General features: G+C 42.5%; 1 protein-coding gene across 23 annotated transcripts in view; it reads left to right on the forward strand.

Moving 5' to 3' along the window:
• Sh3kbp1 (SH3-domain kinase binding protein 1) overlaps nt 1-9,412 on the forward strand; it is a 349,029-nt gene extending 339,617 nt beyond the window's left edge. For all 23 annotated transcript variants that reach the window (NR_110969.1, NR_110970.1, XM_006528928.4 and 20 more), the window contains 2 exons: nt 5,354-5,417; nt 6,617-9,412. Coding sequence is in view for 21 of the 23 variants with exons in the window: in XM_006528928.4 (XP_006528991.1) it covers nt 5,354-5,417; nt 6,617-6,658 (106 nt within the window). In the remaining 2 variants the exon portion in view is untranslated. The remainder of the gene's footprint in view (nt 1-5,353; nt 5,418-6,616) is intronic.
• Nucleotides 9,413-15,606: the final 6,194 nt, after the last annotated feature.

Here is a 15,606-nt window from a genome sequence, read left to right on the forward strand (position 1 = left end):
CATTGGGTAACCATGGCCTAGTTCTGAAAGCTTGGCTCTCACTCTGCCCAGAGGGTGGGCTAGGCCTTCCCATTGACAATGGCAGAAGTGCTGCAAGTAGGTATGGACTACACATCCCTGGCTCAGAAGCCTCTCCACCTTCCCTTTTCACAGGTGTCTGATACCATCCCTGCCATCCAAGCCAGGGATGTGTGTGTGTGTGTGTGTGTGTGTGTGTGTGTGTGTGTGTGTGTTCAGCCTACGGTGTGCCAAAGAGCACAGAATATTCAGTGGTGAGTCAGTTGCAAGGAGAGTCTCAGAAGACTTCTAAAAAGAAAATAAAATTTCATAGAAATATATATCATTTCTATGTCAATCAGCTTCTTAAAATCGTTTCCAATTACATTTAGTTAGTGTGTGTGTGTGTGTGTGTGTGTGTGTGTGTGTGTGTGTGTGTGTGTGTGTGTGTAGGGAATAGAGGGCAGACGATAGCTTGCAGGACTTGGTTCTGTCCTCCCACAATGTTAGGTCTCAGAGATTGAACTCAGGTCATCAGGCTTAGCAACCTTCACCTGCTTAGCTACCTCACCAGATTGTCACCACTGTGGCAGGATTTTGAGAAAATCAACTTTTAATAAGGGAAGGCTCAGAGCTAGAGAGAGAGCTTAGAGGGTTATGATCACTTGCTTCTCTTCTAGAGAACTAGGGGTTCGTTTCCCAGCACCCACGTAGCAGCTCACAACTGTGTATAACTCCAATTTCAAGGGATCTATTGTCCTCTTCTGGCCTATATGGGTGCCAAGCATGTACATGCTACACACATATACATGCATACAAACATACATACAAAAGAAAAGCAAAATTGAAAAGGGAGTGGGTGTGTGGGCTCATGGTTTCAGTTCATGGAAATTGAGCATTTGGGTTGGAGCAGCATATCATGGCAAGGAACATGTTAAGGGGAAAACTCCTCACCTTATGGTAGCTAGGAAGCAAAAAGGTGACAGCGAGGGGGTAGGTGTCATAATATCCCTTATATACCTAATAATCTAAAAGTTCACAACTTCTCAGTAGTACCACAGGCCTTTAACCTATGAACTCTTGGGGAACATTCAACAGCCAAAACAATACCAGTACATATACAAATTCATTTGATTTTGCTTTCAGTTACGTGTGTGTTTCAGGGAGGAGGCATTGTGCACTTGTGTATAGGGACCACAGAGAGTCTAGAGGTGGACAGTCCCCTAGGACTGGAATTAGAGGTGGCTGTGAACCATCCAACATGGCTACTAGAATCAGAACTCACATCCTCTGGAAGAGCAATATGCACTCTTAACCTGTGAGACACATCTCTAGCACCATCTATATCACTAACTTTTTCTCTAGTGTTGGGGAAAAATAGAGCTTCTTAATTTAGATGACAGATAAAACAACTGGCTTGCATCAAGGGGCTATAACATAGGCAGAAGATGTAGGGAATCTTTAAACCCAAGATTTCGCTGTCAGAAAGATGTCTTCATCATGAGACTCAGGGGTCTTTCCTCATGCATGCCCACATACATACTTTCACATCTCTTATCCTCAGGGAGCACTTGAATGAGAAGAAAAGCCTGTGAACAAAAATAAAATATCCTGCCGCCGGATTGCCTGGGATGCTCCTTACTGTGAGAAAGCTGGTAGAAGGATTAGCAGCAGGCGGCACTTAAAGAAACTGAGGGTCAGAGACTATGAATTGAGAGCTCCTTGTGGAAAGAATCTTAAGATACTTCTCAGGGAAGCATTTCATGAGCATTTTGAAAACTGACCTAGAATGACCGGGAGCAGGGAACTTTGGCAGAGAGAATAGCAGGCAGCTCATGAGCAACTGAACAGCCTGGTGGGTCATTGCCTCCCTGGGCTCCTGGCCACCTTGGTTCAGAAGGTGCATAGGGGGTGATGGTGAGAGCTGTGGCCTAAATCCTGCAGCCTGGGGGAGGGGTTCTGGAGCTGCTGTTGACTGACATTTGCCTCTCTTAAGGATGGAGGACCCTGATGTATTTTGTAGTCAGACACCTTGGGGAACAATTGGGTTAAGCAAAGTTAGTTTATCCTCTGAAGGACTTTTTGAAGTCTTCACCTCACATTGAGAGGATAAAGAAGACAACATATGCAGTTTTGCAAATGCATGTAACCACAGAACTCTTTAACGTGTTCTAGGAAGACGGTTCCAAGGAACTAACTTTGAACAGTGTAGGTGTAGGCAGGTTCTGTTTCACTCAGGATAGGCAATGGGGAAAATTGGGCTTCCTCAAGTCACTTCCTGACTGGAAGAGATTCATCACATAAATATGCAGAACTGGTGAAATGACATTGGAAAGAGTTTCCTTAGGTCACCCAGGCTCCCCCAAACTCCTTAAAGTTCCTGGTTCTTGTATGGCTCTAGAACCAATAGGTTTGGGTAACCAAAGGCCATCTCTATCCAGTTGAGCACATGTCATTTGCCAAGACAGTGACTCCATGATTCCATGACATCCAGCTTTCTGGACAGGACCTGACTTGCCTAGATCCAGGTCTTTAGAACTTTACACTCGGGATGGGGGAGTTGGGGTGGGGGGTGCAAAGCAGGCTGGAAGCTACCCACAACTCTGATAGCCTGACCTTGTCTCTGAGTCCACAGGCAGCTGTGCCTTAATAAAGCCTGTAATTGGCCACAACACTCCTCTCCCAGCCAGCATCTTATTTAATCAGTAACTCAGGATGTTAATCACCTCTTCAAATCCTTGTGTCTCATAGCCTTCCTTAGCCTGGCCATCCTGCCCAAGGTCAGTGAGTTCCCTCCAGTCTTCTACCTTCTCCCCTGGTGACACTTTCCCTGTAGCATTCAATCCATGTCTATCCTCCTCCTCAAATGTGCCTTGCTTTCAGAAGCAGGCTCACCGCCCTGCTCTGCCTTGTATACCCCCCCCACACACTTCCCCATCTCCCTTTTTTCCCCTGTAGACAGATACCCGTATTCCCTAGCTCAAGACATAGTGGCTTTCTTTACACCATCTTCCCCAACTGACTTCCTTTTCCTAGACCACAGCCCACTTAAGGCCATGCCTGCCAGGTTTTCCTGGGGGTTGGGTGCTGGTTTAGGACTTCACTGTTGATGGCTTTCCTAAGCCCTAAGTGGTAGCCACACAGATATGGATGTACAATGTGAGCTTAAATGACTATGCTAAATCACTGCTCACCAGTCTCAGATAACCAGTAATCAGATAACCAGTGTCGACAGCAGTGCTAGGACAGTCTCAAGTATAGAGGACCATCACTGGATTCATCTGCACTTGAACTAGTGTGCAGTTGCTGGTTCTGTATTCACCATGCTGTTTCTGAAGCCTTCTGTCTGTTGTTGTTGTTTCATTTCACAAATGTACACATGTCTAATACCTCCCAACAAAAGAAATGCAGATCTTAGACCAGTCCAAAGAACAGAGCCCCAGCTTTTCAGAATAAGTAGCTACAATCAACTTTATTACTTCAAGTTGGAAAATGCATTAGGCTGTCGGTCCTATGTTTGTCTTCTTTCAGACTTCATTTCTATACTGTTAACTCATATGTTTAAGGTCCAGTTAGTCTATCTTTTTTTTTAAAGATTTATTTATTTATTTAATGTAAGTACACTGTAGCTGTCTTCAGACACACCAGAAGAGGGCATCAGATCTCATTACAGGTGGTTGTGAACCACCATGTGGTTGCTGGGATTTGAACTTCGGACCTTCGGAAGAGCAGTCGGGTGCCACTGAGCCATCTCTCCAGCCCTAGTTAGTCTATCTTAAGGTAATGTCAGTCTGTAAGATTTTGTGAGAATTACTGAAAACATACCAGTGGCTTGTTCTTAACTTAAGTTCTGTATAAAAGTGAAGTATATAGAGAGTGGTAAAAATTTCTGCAATGGGTCTAGGGAGATGGCTCAGTAAGAAAGTACTTACCACACAAACATGGAGACCTGAGTTCAAATCTCAAGCATCCACGTATAAAGTATCTGTAATTCCAGCACTGCAGAGGCATTAATGAGGCTCTCAGGTCTTCACTGGTCAGGCAGTCTGCCTGAATCAGCAAGCATCAGGTTCAGTGAGAACCGGCCTCAAACAACAAGGTAGAAAGAAATTGAGAGTGACACGTGATATTATCAACCTATGGCCTCTACATGAAAATGCACATACAAGGACCTGCACATACCCATGAACATGGAAAAAAACACACAAAAAAGTCTACAATGAAAATTTTCTATAAGCACCCAGTGTCCTGTTATAAAAAAGAAGTTAGAGGAAAGATGACAGACTATGAGCTTCAGTGCTTTGACTCTCATTATTTGGGAAACCAGGCCACCACTCTGTGCCTTAGCTTCCCTATCTTCTCCTATTGGAAGAAAGCTAACCTAGATCATACTAGGTCATCTCCAGACCTAACAGTTGAAAGCTACATATTTTGGTGACGCCTTCCCAAATAATGGCAGACTTTTCTGTCCAAAAGAAATCTTCAGACGTCATAGTGCAAAGTAAGTGTGTTTGGGTGTGGTGACATGGTTCAGTGAGTAAAGGGGCTTGCCACCACCTATTTTAGATAGCTTTCTCTTGCTGTAATAAAGACCATGACAAAATCTAACTTAGGAAAAAGATTTGTTTGGGTTATAGGTTACAGACTATCGTCAAGAGAAACCAAGGCAGGAATTTGGAGTCAGGAACTAAGGCAGAAAGCATAGACTGTTGCTTACTGGCTTGCTCCCTGTGACTTGCTCAGCCTGTTATATAACAAAGGACCCACTTGACAGGGGCAGCAGCCGCAGTGGGCTGGGCCCTCGGGCTGGGCCCTCCCACATCAATCATTAATCAAAAACACTCCACAGACTTTGCCCACAGGCCAATCTAATGGTGGCATTTTCTCAATTGAAGTTCTTTGCACATGACTCTGTCTTGTATGAAGGTGACCAAAACTTAATTAACCAGCACACCACCCAACAGTGCAAACCAGGGATGACCTGAGTTCCATCATCAGGGGAACCCATGTAAAGGTGGAAGGAGAACCAGCTCTACTAAAGTTGTTCTCTGACCTTTACACAATGTAGACTGCATGCTCTCCCCTCCCACATTATGCATGCATAGAGAGGGAGAGGGAAGGAGAGAGGAAGAGAGCTACAGAGGAGGAGGAGGAGGAGGAGGAAGAGGAGGAGGAGGAGGAGGAGGAGGAGGAGGAGGAGGAGGAGGAGGAGGAGGAGGAGGAGGAAATAAATTATGTTTGGTCCATACTCTCTTTGGAAAAAGGTCAGATGGATTTCATATTGATACAAGACTTTCTTATCTCTCATTGGGAAACTCTGGGCTTTGATTTGATTCCATTGGCATTTGCTTTTCAGACGTGAGATTAAGCAGTTACTGTCAGAATTGGATGAAGAGAAAAAGATCCGGCTCCGGTTGCAGGTAGGTCCCTCAGCACTCGTCCATGAGGCCTGGGTTCAGTTGGGAATGGAGGCAAAGTCAGGGCTTCAGGTTGAAAAGAAATGATCGCTGTTGGGCATGGTGCCTCAGGCTTTTTAATTCCAGCCCTGGGGAGGTTGAGGAAGGAGGATCACAGGATCCAGACAAACCTGGGCTATCAAGAGATGTGCATAGCAGCCTGAGCTACCAAGTGACATCCTGTCTGAAAAGAGGGGAAACAATGAAAAAAAAATGATTGCTGCCACAAGAATGTCTCAGAATCGTTATATTCTGTCCTTACCTGAGTTCCAGAAGGTCCCAGGGAAGGAAGAGATGAATCAGCATACTCAGTTAGGCTTTCTTTATTTTAAACACATCTACTGTGAAGCATCCCCTCCGGTTAGTTTTTAGGATGATGATACAGGATGCCTCATCTATATTAAGTACCAGAGGACATGGCATGCAGGAGACTGCTGCTGCTGCTGCTGCTGCTGCTGCTGCTGCTGCTGCTGCTGCTGCTGCTGCTGCTGCTGCTGCTGCTGCTGCTGAGTTCCATCATGTGGTCCCTCCAGGGATGACAGATATACACACTGGTGTTTCATCTCAACTTTTTACTTTTCCCCAAAGGCCTTGTTGTTTCTTCCAAGCCATCTAAGCTCTGTCCCCCACCTCGAGCTGCTGATGGAGATCTTGTGGGGGATCACTCCAGATGACCAAAAACTAACTTTTACTGTCTATTCAGTTTGGACCCAACCTACTTAAAAAGAGGATAGAAATGGTTCAAAATCCTGGTGGGACTGTGGAACCCACCTTTTGGGGTCACCCAAAGCTGCCTTTTATCACACCCAGATGGTCCTATTTGCCTGCCCTGTCCTCTGGCAAGGAATCTAGAATCATTGCTGCTTCTCATAAACTTGGGAGCCTAGGAATCTGGGAATGACTAGGCACACCACTTGTCAGGGTACCACTTGTCAGGGTACCACTTGTCAGGGTACTATACCTATGTGCCTGTCTTTATGTTTATTTTGTTTTTGGCATTGTTATCAATTCTTCATTCAGATGTCATTTTGACAGTTTTACTGCTCAATTTGTCAGCGTGAGTCTTTTCATTGCATTGGTAAAGGTATATTATCTTTCAGCTTCTCTAAATGCAGCCATTTCATAATGTCTATATTTGCTGCTTTCCCCCCCCCTCTGTATAGATGGAAGTGAACGACATAAAGAAAGCTCTTCAATCAAAGTGATTACTTGATAATTGAGACATCACATTATTCATCCTGTGTCCAAGACTCAGATATTCTGCCCCAGTCAAAATCATCTTGTGCCAAAAAATTAGAGGTTTGATTCATCGTGTCCCTGTTTGAACGTTTAGCACAAAAGTCTTAATAGCACAACACAAATTCCATCCAAGAGGAGACTCTTTCCCATGGTGTTGTCCTGGGTCTGGCAGTGGTTGTGATTTATAGCCAATTGTGCTAAAGGATTTTTCTACCTTGAGATCTCCCGAGAAATGAAAACTCAGGCAGTTTAGTCCATAGTAGTACTATTTTGATGATATTTTCCATTAACAAAATGTAATTTCAGATTATTCGTTTATAGGCTTTATAATTTTATGGTTTTTTTTTAAAATCGTGTTTTGTCACAGATGCCCCTAGTGTTTGTGCTAACCTAGTCAGAAGCAAGTGTCTCACTCACTTGCTGCAGATGGAACAAATGCCGCCTGGCTTTGTATTCCCCTTTAGGATTCTATTACATATGCAATTTGAGGTCTAACTTGTCCCTTTCCCTGCCAGCCAACCCCCACCACTCTAAGAGAAATTTTAGCTTATATATGACGGTATATTTGCAAAAAGAGAAAGAAAAATCTGGTATTTGCAATGATCTGTGCCTTCTTTCTACCACCCTCTTGATTGGAGCTTTTGTGATGCAGCTACCATGATTCCAAATAAGTAAAAATCAGCCACTTCTCCCTGTCCACTAGAGGTCGCTGTCTTCACAGCTTCTCTCACCCTAGCCAAAGGTCCTAAGAGGAGACCCGCTGTGAAGTCTGGCCTGCTCTTTGGTACCAGCTGTGACTTTTCAGTTTCTCCTGCTTTGAGGTTGTTCACGAAACTAGAAATGTCATTCCAGCTTGATTGTTTTATCATCAGCCAAGTTAAACCCCTGCTTCCTGCCTTTTACACCTATTGCGTGAACAGAATATGCATTATTAAAGCAAAAATAAATAAAAAATAAAATGCAAGTGAAAACAGGGGGGGAATTGGATTATTTCCTGCACTGGGTTGTGCGTGTGTGTGTGTGTGCGCGTGTATGTGCGTGTGTGTGCGCGTGTGTGTTATTGTTTAAATTGTATTCACAGTGTTGTTTGCCTTGCTCACTTGTAACCCCCTCCTCGGATCTAGGAGAATGGGAGGAGGGTCTCGTGGAAATGTAGCTATTGGATCTTTCCTGCACTTATGGAAATGCTTTGTCTTTCCCAATGAAACTGATGTTTGCTTGTCTGCTTTCTCTTTATAGTACATGAACAGTTCAGCCTTAGACTATGTAACTGTTTTCTTATCTTTAGCTGAAAATGGGGGGAGGGCATTCTGTACTGCAAGATTGTTGATGGGGTAGAGGTGGAGGAGTGGTCCCTTAATGATCCCCCAAATATGTGTGTGATGTGTTTCTAAACTGCTGCTTTGTCTATTTCCTGCATTTTATAGTGAAACTACTAAACATAAATAGATTTTCACTACCACAAAGAATGAGAATTAATGACACTGAAGGAATGATGCAAAAACTTCCCATGATTCATCACTGAAAATATGACTAATAAATGTCTCTTCCTTTTTCTTCCTGTCTCCATCCCCATGCCTTGTTCTAACTTGCATACTTGTCCTTTCTGCTCGAAGCTGTCACTTCCTTCTAAGGATTTACAGAGGCCTAGGGCCCTAACCTTCAGGGGTGGGGACACAATTAAAGGAAGGGAATGTATAAAGAAATTATTCTTCATTCCAATATATGAAGATACTTGCCTTTTCAGCAGCGATGGTCTCAGTGTGCTTGGGGCAGGAGTACATAGTTTCTATGAGCGATATAAAGAGTTCCTGTTTCCCTTCACTGGGCCTAAGCCTTTCTGCATTACACTTGAAGCCTTCAGTCATTTCCTACCACTTATTACAACAGTGAGGACTGGATTCTTGATGTCTTAATTTCTCATTTATTTGTCTAGAAAATCCATAATGATATAGGACATTTATACCGAGTGAGATCATTAACAATGAAATTGAGAGATTAGAGCATCCTCACTGGGTGATGGTAACAGGGAATGTAGAGGGCTGATATCTTCCCCTAAGAGAGGCATTAGGGTTAGAGAGATGGGGAGGGAGATATATAAATGGAGAGACCGAGACACACAGAGAGAAAGACACCGAGAAAGTAATTATAGAGAAATAAGCTGGTACGTCCAGCTTCATTACTATCCCTTGGGCTAACCAGCAAGAAGATTGTACATCACAGAACTGGATGAGCCAAACAGCCACCATCTTTACTCTTGACTAAATGGACCTATCAAGAATATTAAAAAGCTTGGAAATACCCTATCCACTTTTGAAAAATTAGAATTCCTTTGCATTCAGCATGGACTCAGCCAGGAATCTATGGAGGATTTTTTTTTTTGCTTCATTTTCTAAAGTTGTATTTAGAAATATCTTATGTAATGTGCTTTGTAAAAGAAGATGAATTAAAATGAAATTTTGTGAAAATATTTTTGTTCAAAGTTGTCACAGTCCAAGAGGAATGGTATCTTGGAACACAAACCCCTTTTCTCTATTTTACACAATTTGAGTACTCTGTCAGAAATATCCTTAGAAGACAGGAAGTAATCCATTAAAATCTGTGCCTGTGAATTTGATTTTTAAAATTGTTCGATTTTACATTCCTATCGAAGCGTAAAATGCTAGTTAGGTACAAATTCTTTTTTTAGTGTGAAAACCATTAAATTATTATTATTGGAATAATTGTGTAAAGACATTTTTATTTGTACACAGCCCTCAAGGCACATTCAAGTACACGATCCATTTTTTCCAATAAGAACATCCTGGGCCTCTCATCACATGTCTCTGTGGTTAGTAATGGTGGGGTTTGATTTCCTTTCACAAGCAGCTCCTTTATGATCAGCTGCAGGGTGTACAATTTATTGCCCATAGTTGCCATGGTTTGTATAAAAATAACCCCCAGTTTCCATAAAGACTTTTGTATTATAACCTGAGGTCATCATAGTCTCTTTCTCTCTCTCTCTTTTTTTTTTTTCATCAGATTAGGTTTTAGTCCTTTAGTTATTTTTGTACAAACTAATGTCAAGATGTTTCTGCACTAAGAGGGCTTGATGAAAGCATTTCCCTTTGCTTCTGTACAAATGAGAACTGGAACAAAACAACACATTTATGAGTGACAGGGTGTTCAGCATGGCTGATTGTAGCATCTGACGGAGAGAAAGTTGGGTGCTCAGGACTTGGCAGAGTGACAGAGATAATGTTCCTGAACCTAGCTGGGCAGGGCCTCGAAAAAAAAAAAAAAACTCTTTCTGATCCAGAAATAAATGTCAGCCATATAAGGACTATTAAGGAAGATCAACTCACTTAAGGAGATGAGCCTTACCTACCTACCATGCTCGAGTTCTCTCCCTGGCTCACAAGGCTTTGTTTTCAAGCTATGGATTTGAGGTGGTTCCTGGAATGGACCACCACCCTTGGAGAAGGTGCAGTTCCTTGAGAAGATTTTTTTTCTTTTTCCAATATTTTATTAGGTATTTTCTTCATTTGCATTTCAAATGCTATCCCGAAAGTTCCCTATACACTCCCTCTGCCGTGCTCCCCTACCAACCCACTCCCACTTCTTGGCCCTGGCGTTCCCCTGTACTGGGGCATATAAAGTTTGCAATACCAAGGGACCTCTCTTCCCAGTGATGGCCGACTAGGCCATCTTCTGATACATATGCAGTTAGAGACACGAGTTCTGGGGGTACTGGTTAGTTCATATTGTTGTTTCACCTATAGGGTTGCAGACCTCTTCAGCTCCTTGGGTACTTTCTCTCCTTGAGAAGATTTTTATTTGTATCTTTTACTTGATCTGAAATTGCAGTGGCCATGGGGACAGACCATTCTTGTGAACAGCCATAGCTCTATACGTTCACTTGTAAATTTGGAATTCACATCAAAGGGTGGTATTTATTTATTTATTATTTTCTTTAAGGCAAGCTCTCCCTCAAACTTGCAGCAGTAGTTCTTCTGCCTCCCAAGTACTTTGGGATGAGGGTTCAGTGAGCATGCCCAGTGAGGAGTATTTCAACCACATCATAGAACAATGTAAATGTGGTTGTAAATCTAGGTTTTGATGAGTGAGGTTTTTTTTCCCCCAGGACTGTTTTTCCACAGTACCAGAATTTATCAAATAACTTCACAAGGTACAGTGGTTTCAGTGACAGCAATTTACCAGCTACTATTAATTTCCTTGATAATCCTGACCTAGGTAAACACAAGTTCTTATATTCCAGTCTTCATTATTAACTCTCAGATCACCCATTACATATAGACATCAATATAATTAAATATATAGGTTACAGAATGGTTCTAAAGGGTTAAGAGAGGCCCGAGAAGCAGGAAAGCTCACAGAGGTATACAGTCTCTCTTAAGAGATTACTGCTGATCACATGTTTGAGAATGGAATTGCAATTGAGTCTAGATACAGAGGCGTAAGAGCAGGAACAGGTTCACACAAAAGACTGGGCAGATGGACCAACAGCATATCCAGATGGGCAAACAGAAGATGGGAAGATGGCAGCTGGGTTAGGCTGTGTCAACAGCAAGAACTGGGGCCCAGCCAAAGCCCCCGTGACAGTTGAGGGTTCTCTCACATTTGAGGGTTCTCTCTGTGGGTCCTTGATACATATACTCTGTGACGGTCAGATGACAAGTTAGAGGCCATCACCTTTGTAGTACTAGATGTAAACCTCTTTATATGGAATTACATTCCCCCTCCCTTGTTCTAGTGTCTTTCCTAATTTCTTGAGCTTGGTTCCCCTGATATGATTTGAATATGTTCATGTGTCCCTGCAGTCTCAATCCATCCCCAATAAATTAAAGAGTGGCACCTTTTATACTCCCAGGAGTAAGTCATTTATCAGTCTCTGCTATGTGGGTGATACCAGACAGATGGTGCTGTTTAAATATTCCCTCCAGGTGCACAGTCGTCTTCTACCATCAGAGTGGAGCCTCACTGGGCAAGGCACAGCCTGAAAAACCAGTTTTATGCAATACAGAGTAACTTAGAGCAGGGCACACGTTGACCTCAATGGGGCTACTCTGTTTAAATGGAAACAAGATTAAATTATGCAGATATGAAGTCTTGAATGCATCTTCATCTTACCTGCCCCTATATAGACTGTACCTAGTTCTTAAAAAAAAAAAAAAGAAGTATGTTAGCAAGCTTTGATGTTTGATAGGAAGGTGGCTCTGAAATGCAAGGGTTAACTCTTCAGGAGTCTACCAATTTTTAAGCCACTTTAGCTAATGAACCATCTTGAAACCAAACAGAAGAGTCATAAGAAAATGACATTTTTTTTTAGGTTATCCTTCAAAGGGGAAAAAATAGGGATGCCTTAGAAAAAAAGGAACAGGATTTTTATCCCAAGCTTCACAATTATACTCAGTCTGAGAAAAGCAAGGATTGGTGGGAGCCACTGAATGTTCAAGGACAAAAACTTGTATGAGAAATGCCCACCCTTCTCCCTGCCCTGATCCCAGAGAGCGCTTTGAAATTGCTCTTGTTTGTTCTCGGGGTAATTTCCTCAGAGAAGGTGAATCTGGCATGAGGAAAAGCATGTGGCTAAAGAGGGAGAAGTGTCGAAGGGAGCATCAGGTCCCCAGGTTAGACCACACAGGTTAGAATTTGGTGCTCATGGTAGTGCTTTACTTGCTGTTGGCAAGAGCCTTTCAACTGAATTTCCATCGTTTAAAAAGGGTTAGAGACCCAGGGCAATGACTATTACAGGAGGTTCAAACCCAGAGCACAGACATTGGGGTTTTTAAATAGCTTTTGCTCTAGCTATGAAGGTAATATTATACCCAAAGTAGAAGAGAGAAAGAAAGTTGAATGCAGCCTCATTTAGAAATTTCCTTATTTTGGTCTCTCAAAATTGAGGTTCTGAATATATAGTTTTATTCTATAGTCCTTGGCCATGATATTTTTTTGGAAACTGTAATAGCTGTATAAGAGTCTCTCTATAGATATAGCAGAAGATGAGACAGTCTTTTATTGAACATGTAGAGGGTGGTTATGATGCACTAGGCACTGTGATAGTGAGAACAATGTGATACAGTAGTGCCTGCGGTCAAGAAGCTCAGGGTCAAGTGGAGGTGGGGACAGGCAAGTAAGCAAATCATTGTAGGCATGGCAACATGACACCACAGAACAGGACCCAAGCATTTCCTGCAGATGCTCTAGAACAACAGTTCTTAACCTTGGGGCGGGGGTGGGGGGGGGATAAAACAACCCTTTCACAGGGTTGCATATCAGATATCCTGCATACCAGATATTTACATTATTGCTTATAACCAGCAAAATTACAGTTATGAAGTATCAATGAAATAATTTTATGATAGAGAGTCATCACAGCATGAGAGACTGTATTAAAGATTGCAGAACCACTAGCCCTAGAAGTATGTAGAAAAACTAAGCTGGAGAATATGAGCAGTTGCTGGTGTCTTGTGAGTGGCTTGACTGAGAGTGTGCCACTCCTGAGGGCAGCAGCTGGGGGAGGCCTTCCACCTGTCAGGGACTTTCCTGCAGAAGCCACACCTGGACTCATAGGAGGTCTGGTGAAAGCCACAGAAAGTTTGTGGTGCTGGCTCAGGAACCACTGAGAAATTCACTCAGACCTTGCTCCCTTAAGGAGCAAGAGGCTGAGAAGGAGCCTGGGGTGAGGACTTTGATGAAATGCTACTGCAGCCAAACTAAACTCGACCACCACCATTTTCTATGAGAGTATGATATAATTTGCAGGGATAAGGGCTTCAATCTTCAGTGAAACACTAGTGAGCACCCATTGATGCTAAGATGGAGGGATCTACTGGGAGGAAGGACATAAGTATGCAGGAAAGCTCGACTCCTGAGACACAAGCCCACTGTGCACTCTAGAGTACCAAGCCCTGTGCTCTACCTGCATGCTCACTAGCCTGCAGGAAGACAGCAGAACTCAAGAGCATTTTGCCTGAAGAACAGCAGAAAGGGTACATCCAAAGCTGAGAGAAGGACAAAAAATAAAAGGTCATAAAAGAGGAGCTGAGGTGATGGTTCGTAGGGTAAAAGGCTTACTGCTCAAGCACAAGGACATGATTGCAGATCCTTAGCATCCACCAAAAAAGCTGGGCGTAATGTATGTGCTGTGATCCTAGTGCCCCCGCTAGAGAATCCCAAGGACTTGCTGATAAGTGAGTCTTGTCAATTGGTGAGGCCCACATCAGCCAGTGAGAAACCTTGTCTAAAACCAAACTAGGAAAGAGAGCCAACACATAGAGTGGGGGGAGGGAGAGGGAGAGAGAGAGAGAAGAAGAGAAGAAGCATACAGGAATTGTGATTTCTGATGGCCATTGGAAAACAAGTATTAGCTGTTCACACAGCCTATCTTCTGGCAGGATTAACACCAAATCCCACACTAAAGATGTATTTATTTCATTCCCTGTTGCTTTATATGACTTGTCCAACTTGCAACAAAAACTTACAGGGCATGCTACTAGGTATGCAAAAGCATGATCAGAGGAGACAAAGCAATGATCAGTGTCAGACTTAGAAATAGCACAATTATTGGAAGTATCAGAAATGTAAGTGACTATGGTTACTATAGTTACTACATTGAAAGCTCTTTGTGGAAGGCTCTAAAGATGCAGTTCAGTGGTAAAACCCTTGCCTATCACCTAAAGGCAATCTCCAGCAGCTCCAAGGACAAAAAGTAAACATTTAAAAGCTGAGCACATCCATAATCCAGTAAATTGAGAGGTAAAGACCAACTTCAGGTACTTGGTGAGTTTGGGTCCAACCTGGGCTTTATAAAATTCTCTCTCAAGAGAAATGAAGCTAAGCAAAAAGCCATACAGCTCTCATGGGATAAGTAGGCATTGTTCAAGATAGGTCATTTCAGCAGAGATGGAGACTATGAGTGAGAATCAAATGGCTAGAAACCAAAACAGGAAAACAAATGAAAAATAACCTTTGGTGTTCTCAGTAGACTTGAATATTTATGTGGATAAACTAGTACAGAAGACATAAAGCGACAGATCAAGAACAAAACAGCATTACTAGAGAACCATCAAAAGGATGAAAGCTAGGAACTTTCATTATTATAAATTCAATGTTTTAGAGAAACTGAATCTAACTTTTGAAAACCACAAACTAGTAAACTCAACCAGAATAAATTAAGCAACCCATATAGGCCTTGTGAGAAAATTGAACTTGAAATCAAAAGACCCTCAAAAAGAAATATCTGGGTTGAAATGGGCTCACTGGAGAATTCCACCAAATCTAGAAGTAACACCAATTTTACATCAAATTTGAGTACTTTCTAAGACACTTCATGAAATGAGTATTACCTAATACCCAAACAAGGCAAAGACAGTACAGAAAAATTAAAACTACAGACGAACAGTTCTCATGAACCTAGATACAGAATCTCTTGTTAAACTGTTAGCAAGTCAATATCAGCCATATATAAATATATCCATAAAACATAACCAAGTAGGAGTTATTCCAGGTATGTAAGGCTGGATCGATATTTGAAAGGCACAGCCAAGAAAAGGCTTGGAGGTTAAGAGGATTTGCTGTTCTATCAGAGGACATGAGTTTGATTCCCAGTGCCCATGTGGCAGCTAACAACCTTCTAGGACTCCAGTTGTAGAGTATCTGATGTCCCTTACTGGCCTCTGTGGAAAACAGGCACACGTGGTGCACATAAATACATGAAGGCAAAACATTCATACATATTAAATATATAAATAAATCTGAGTCTGGAGATATGGCTCAGAGGTTAAGAGCACTTGATGCTCTTCCAGAGGACTGGTTTTGATTCCCAGCACCCATATGGCAGCTCACAACTGCCTGTAACTCCAGTTCCAGGGCATCAAACGCCTTCCTGTGGCCTCTGTGTCCATGATTCATG

Source organism: Mus musculus, chromosome X, assembly GCF_000001635.26.
Source record: "Mus musculus strain C57BL/6J chromosome X, GRCm38.p6 C57BL/6J".
Taxonomy (NCBI): Eukaryota; Metazoa; Chordata; class Mammalia; order Rodentia; family Muridae; genus Mus; species Mus musculus.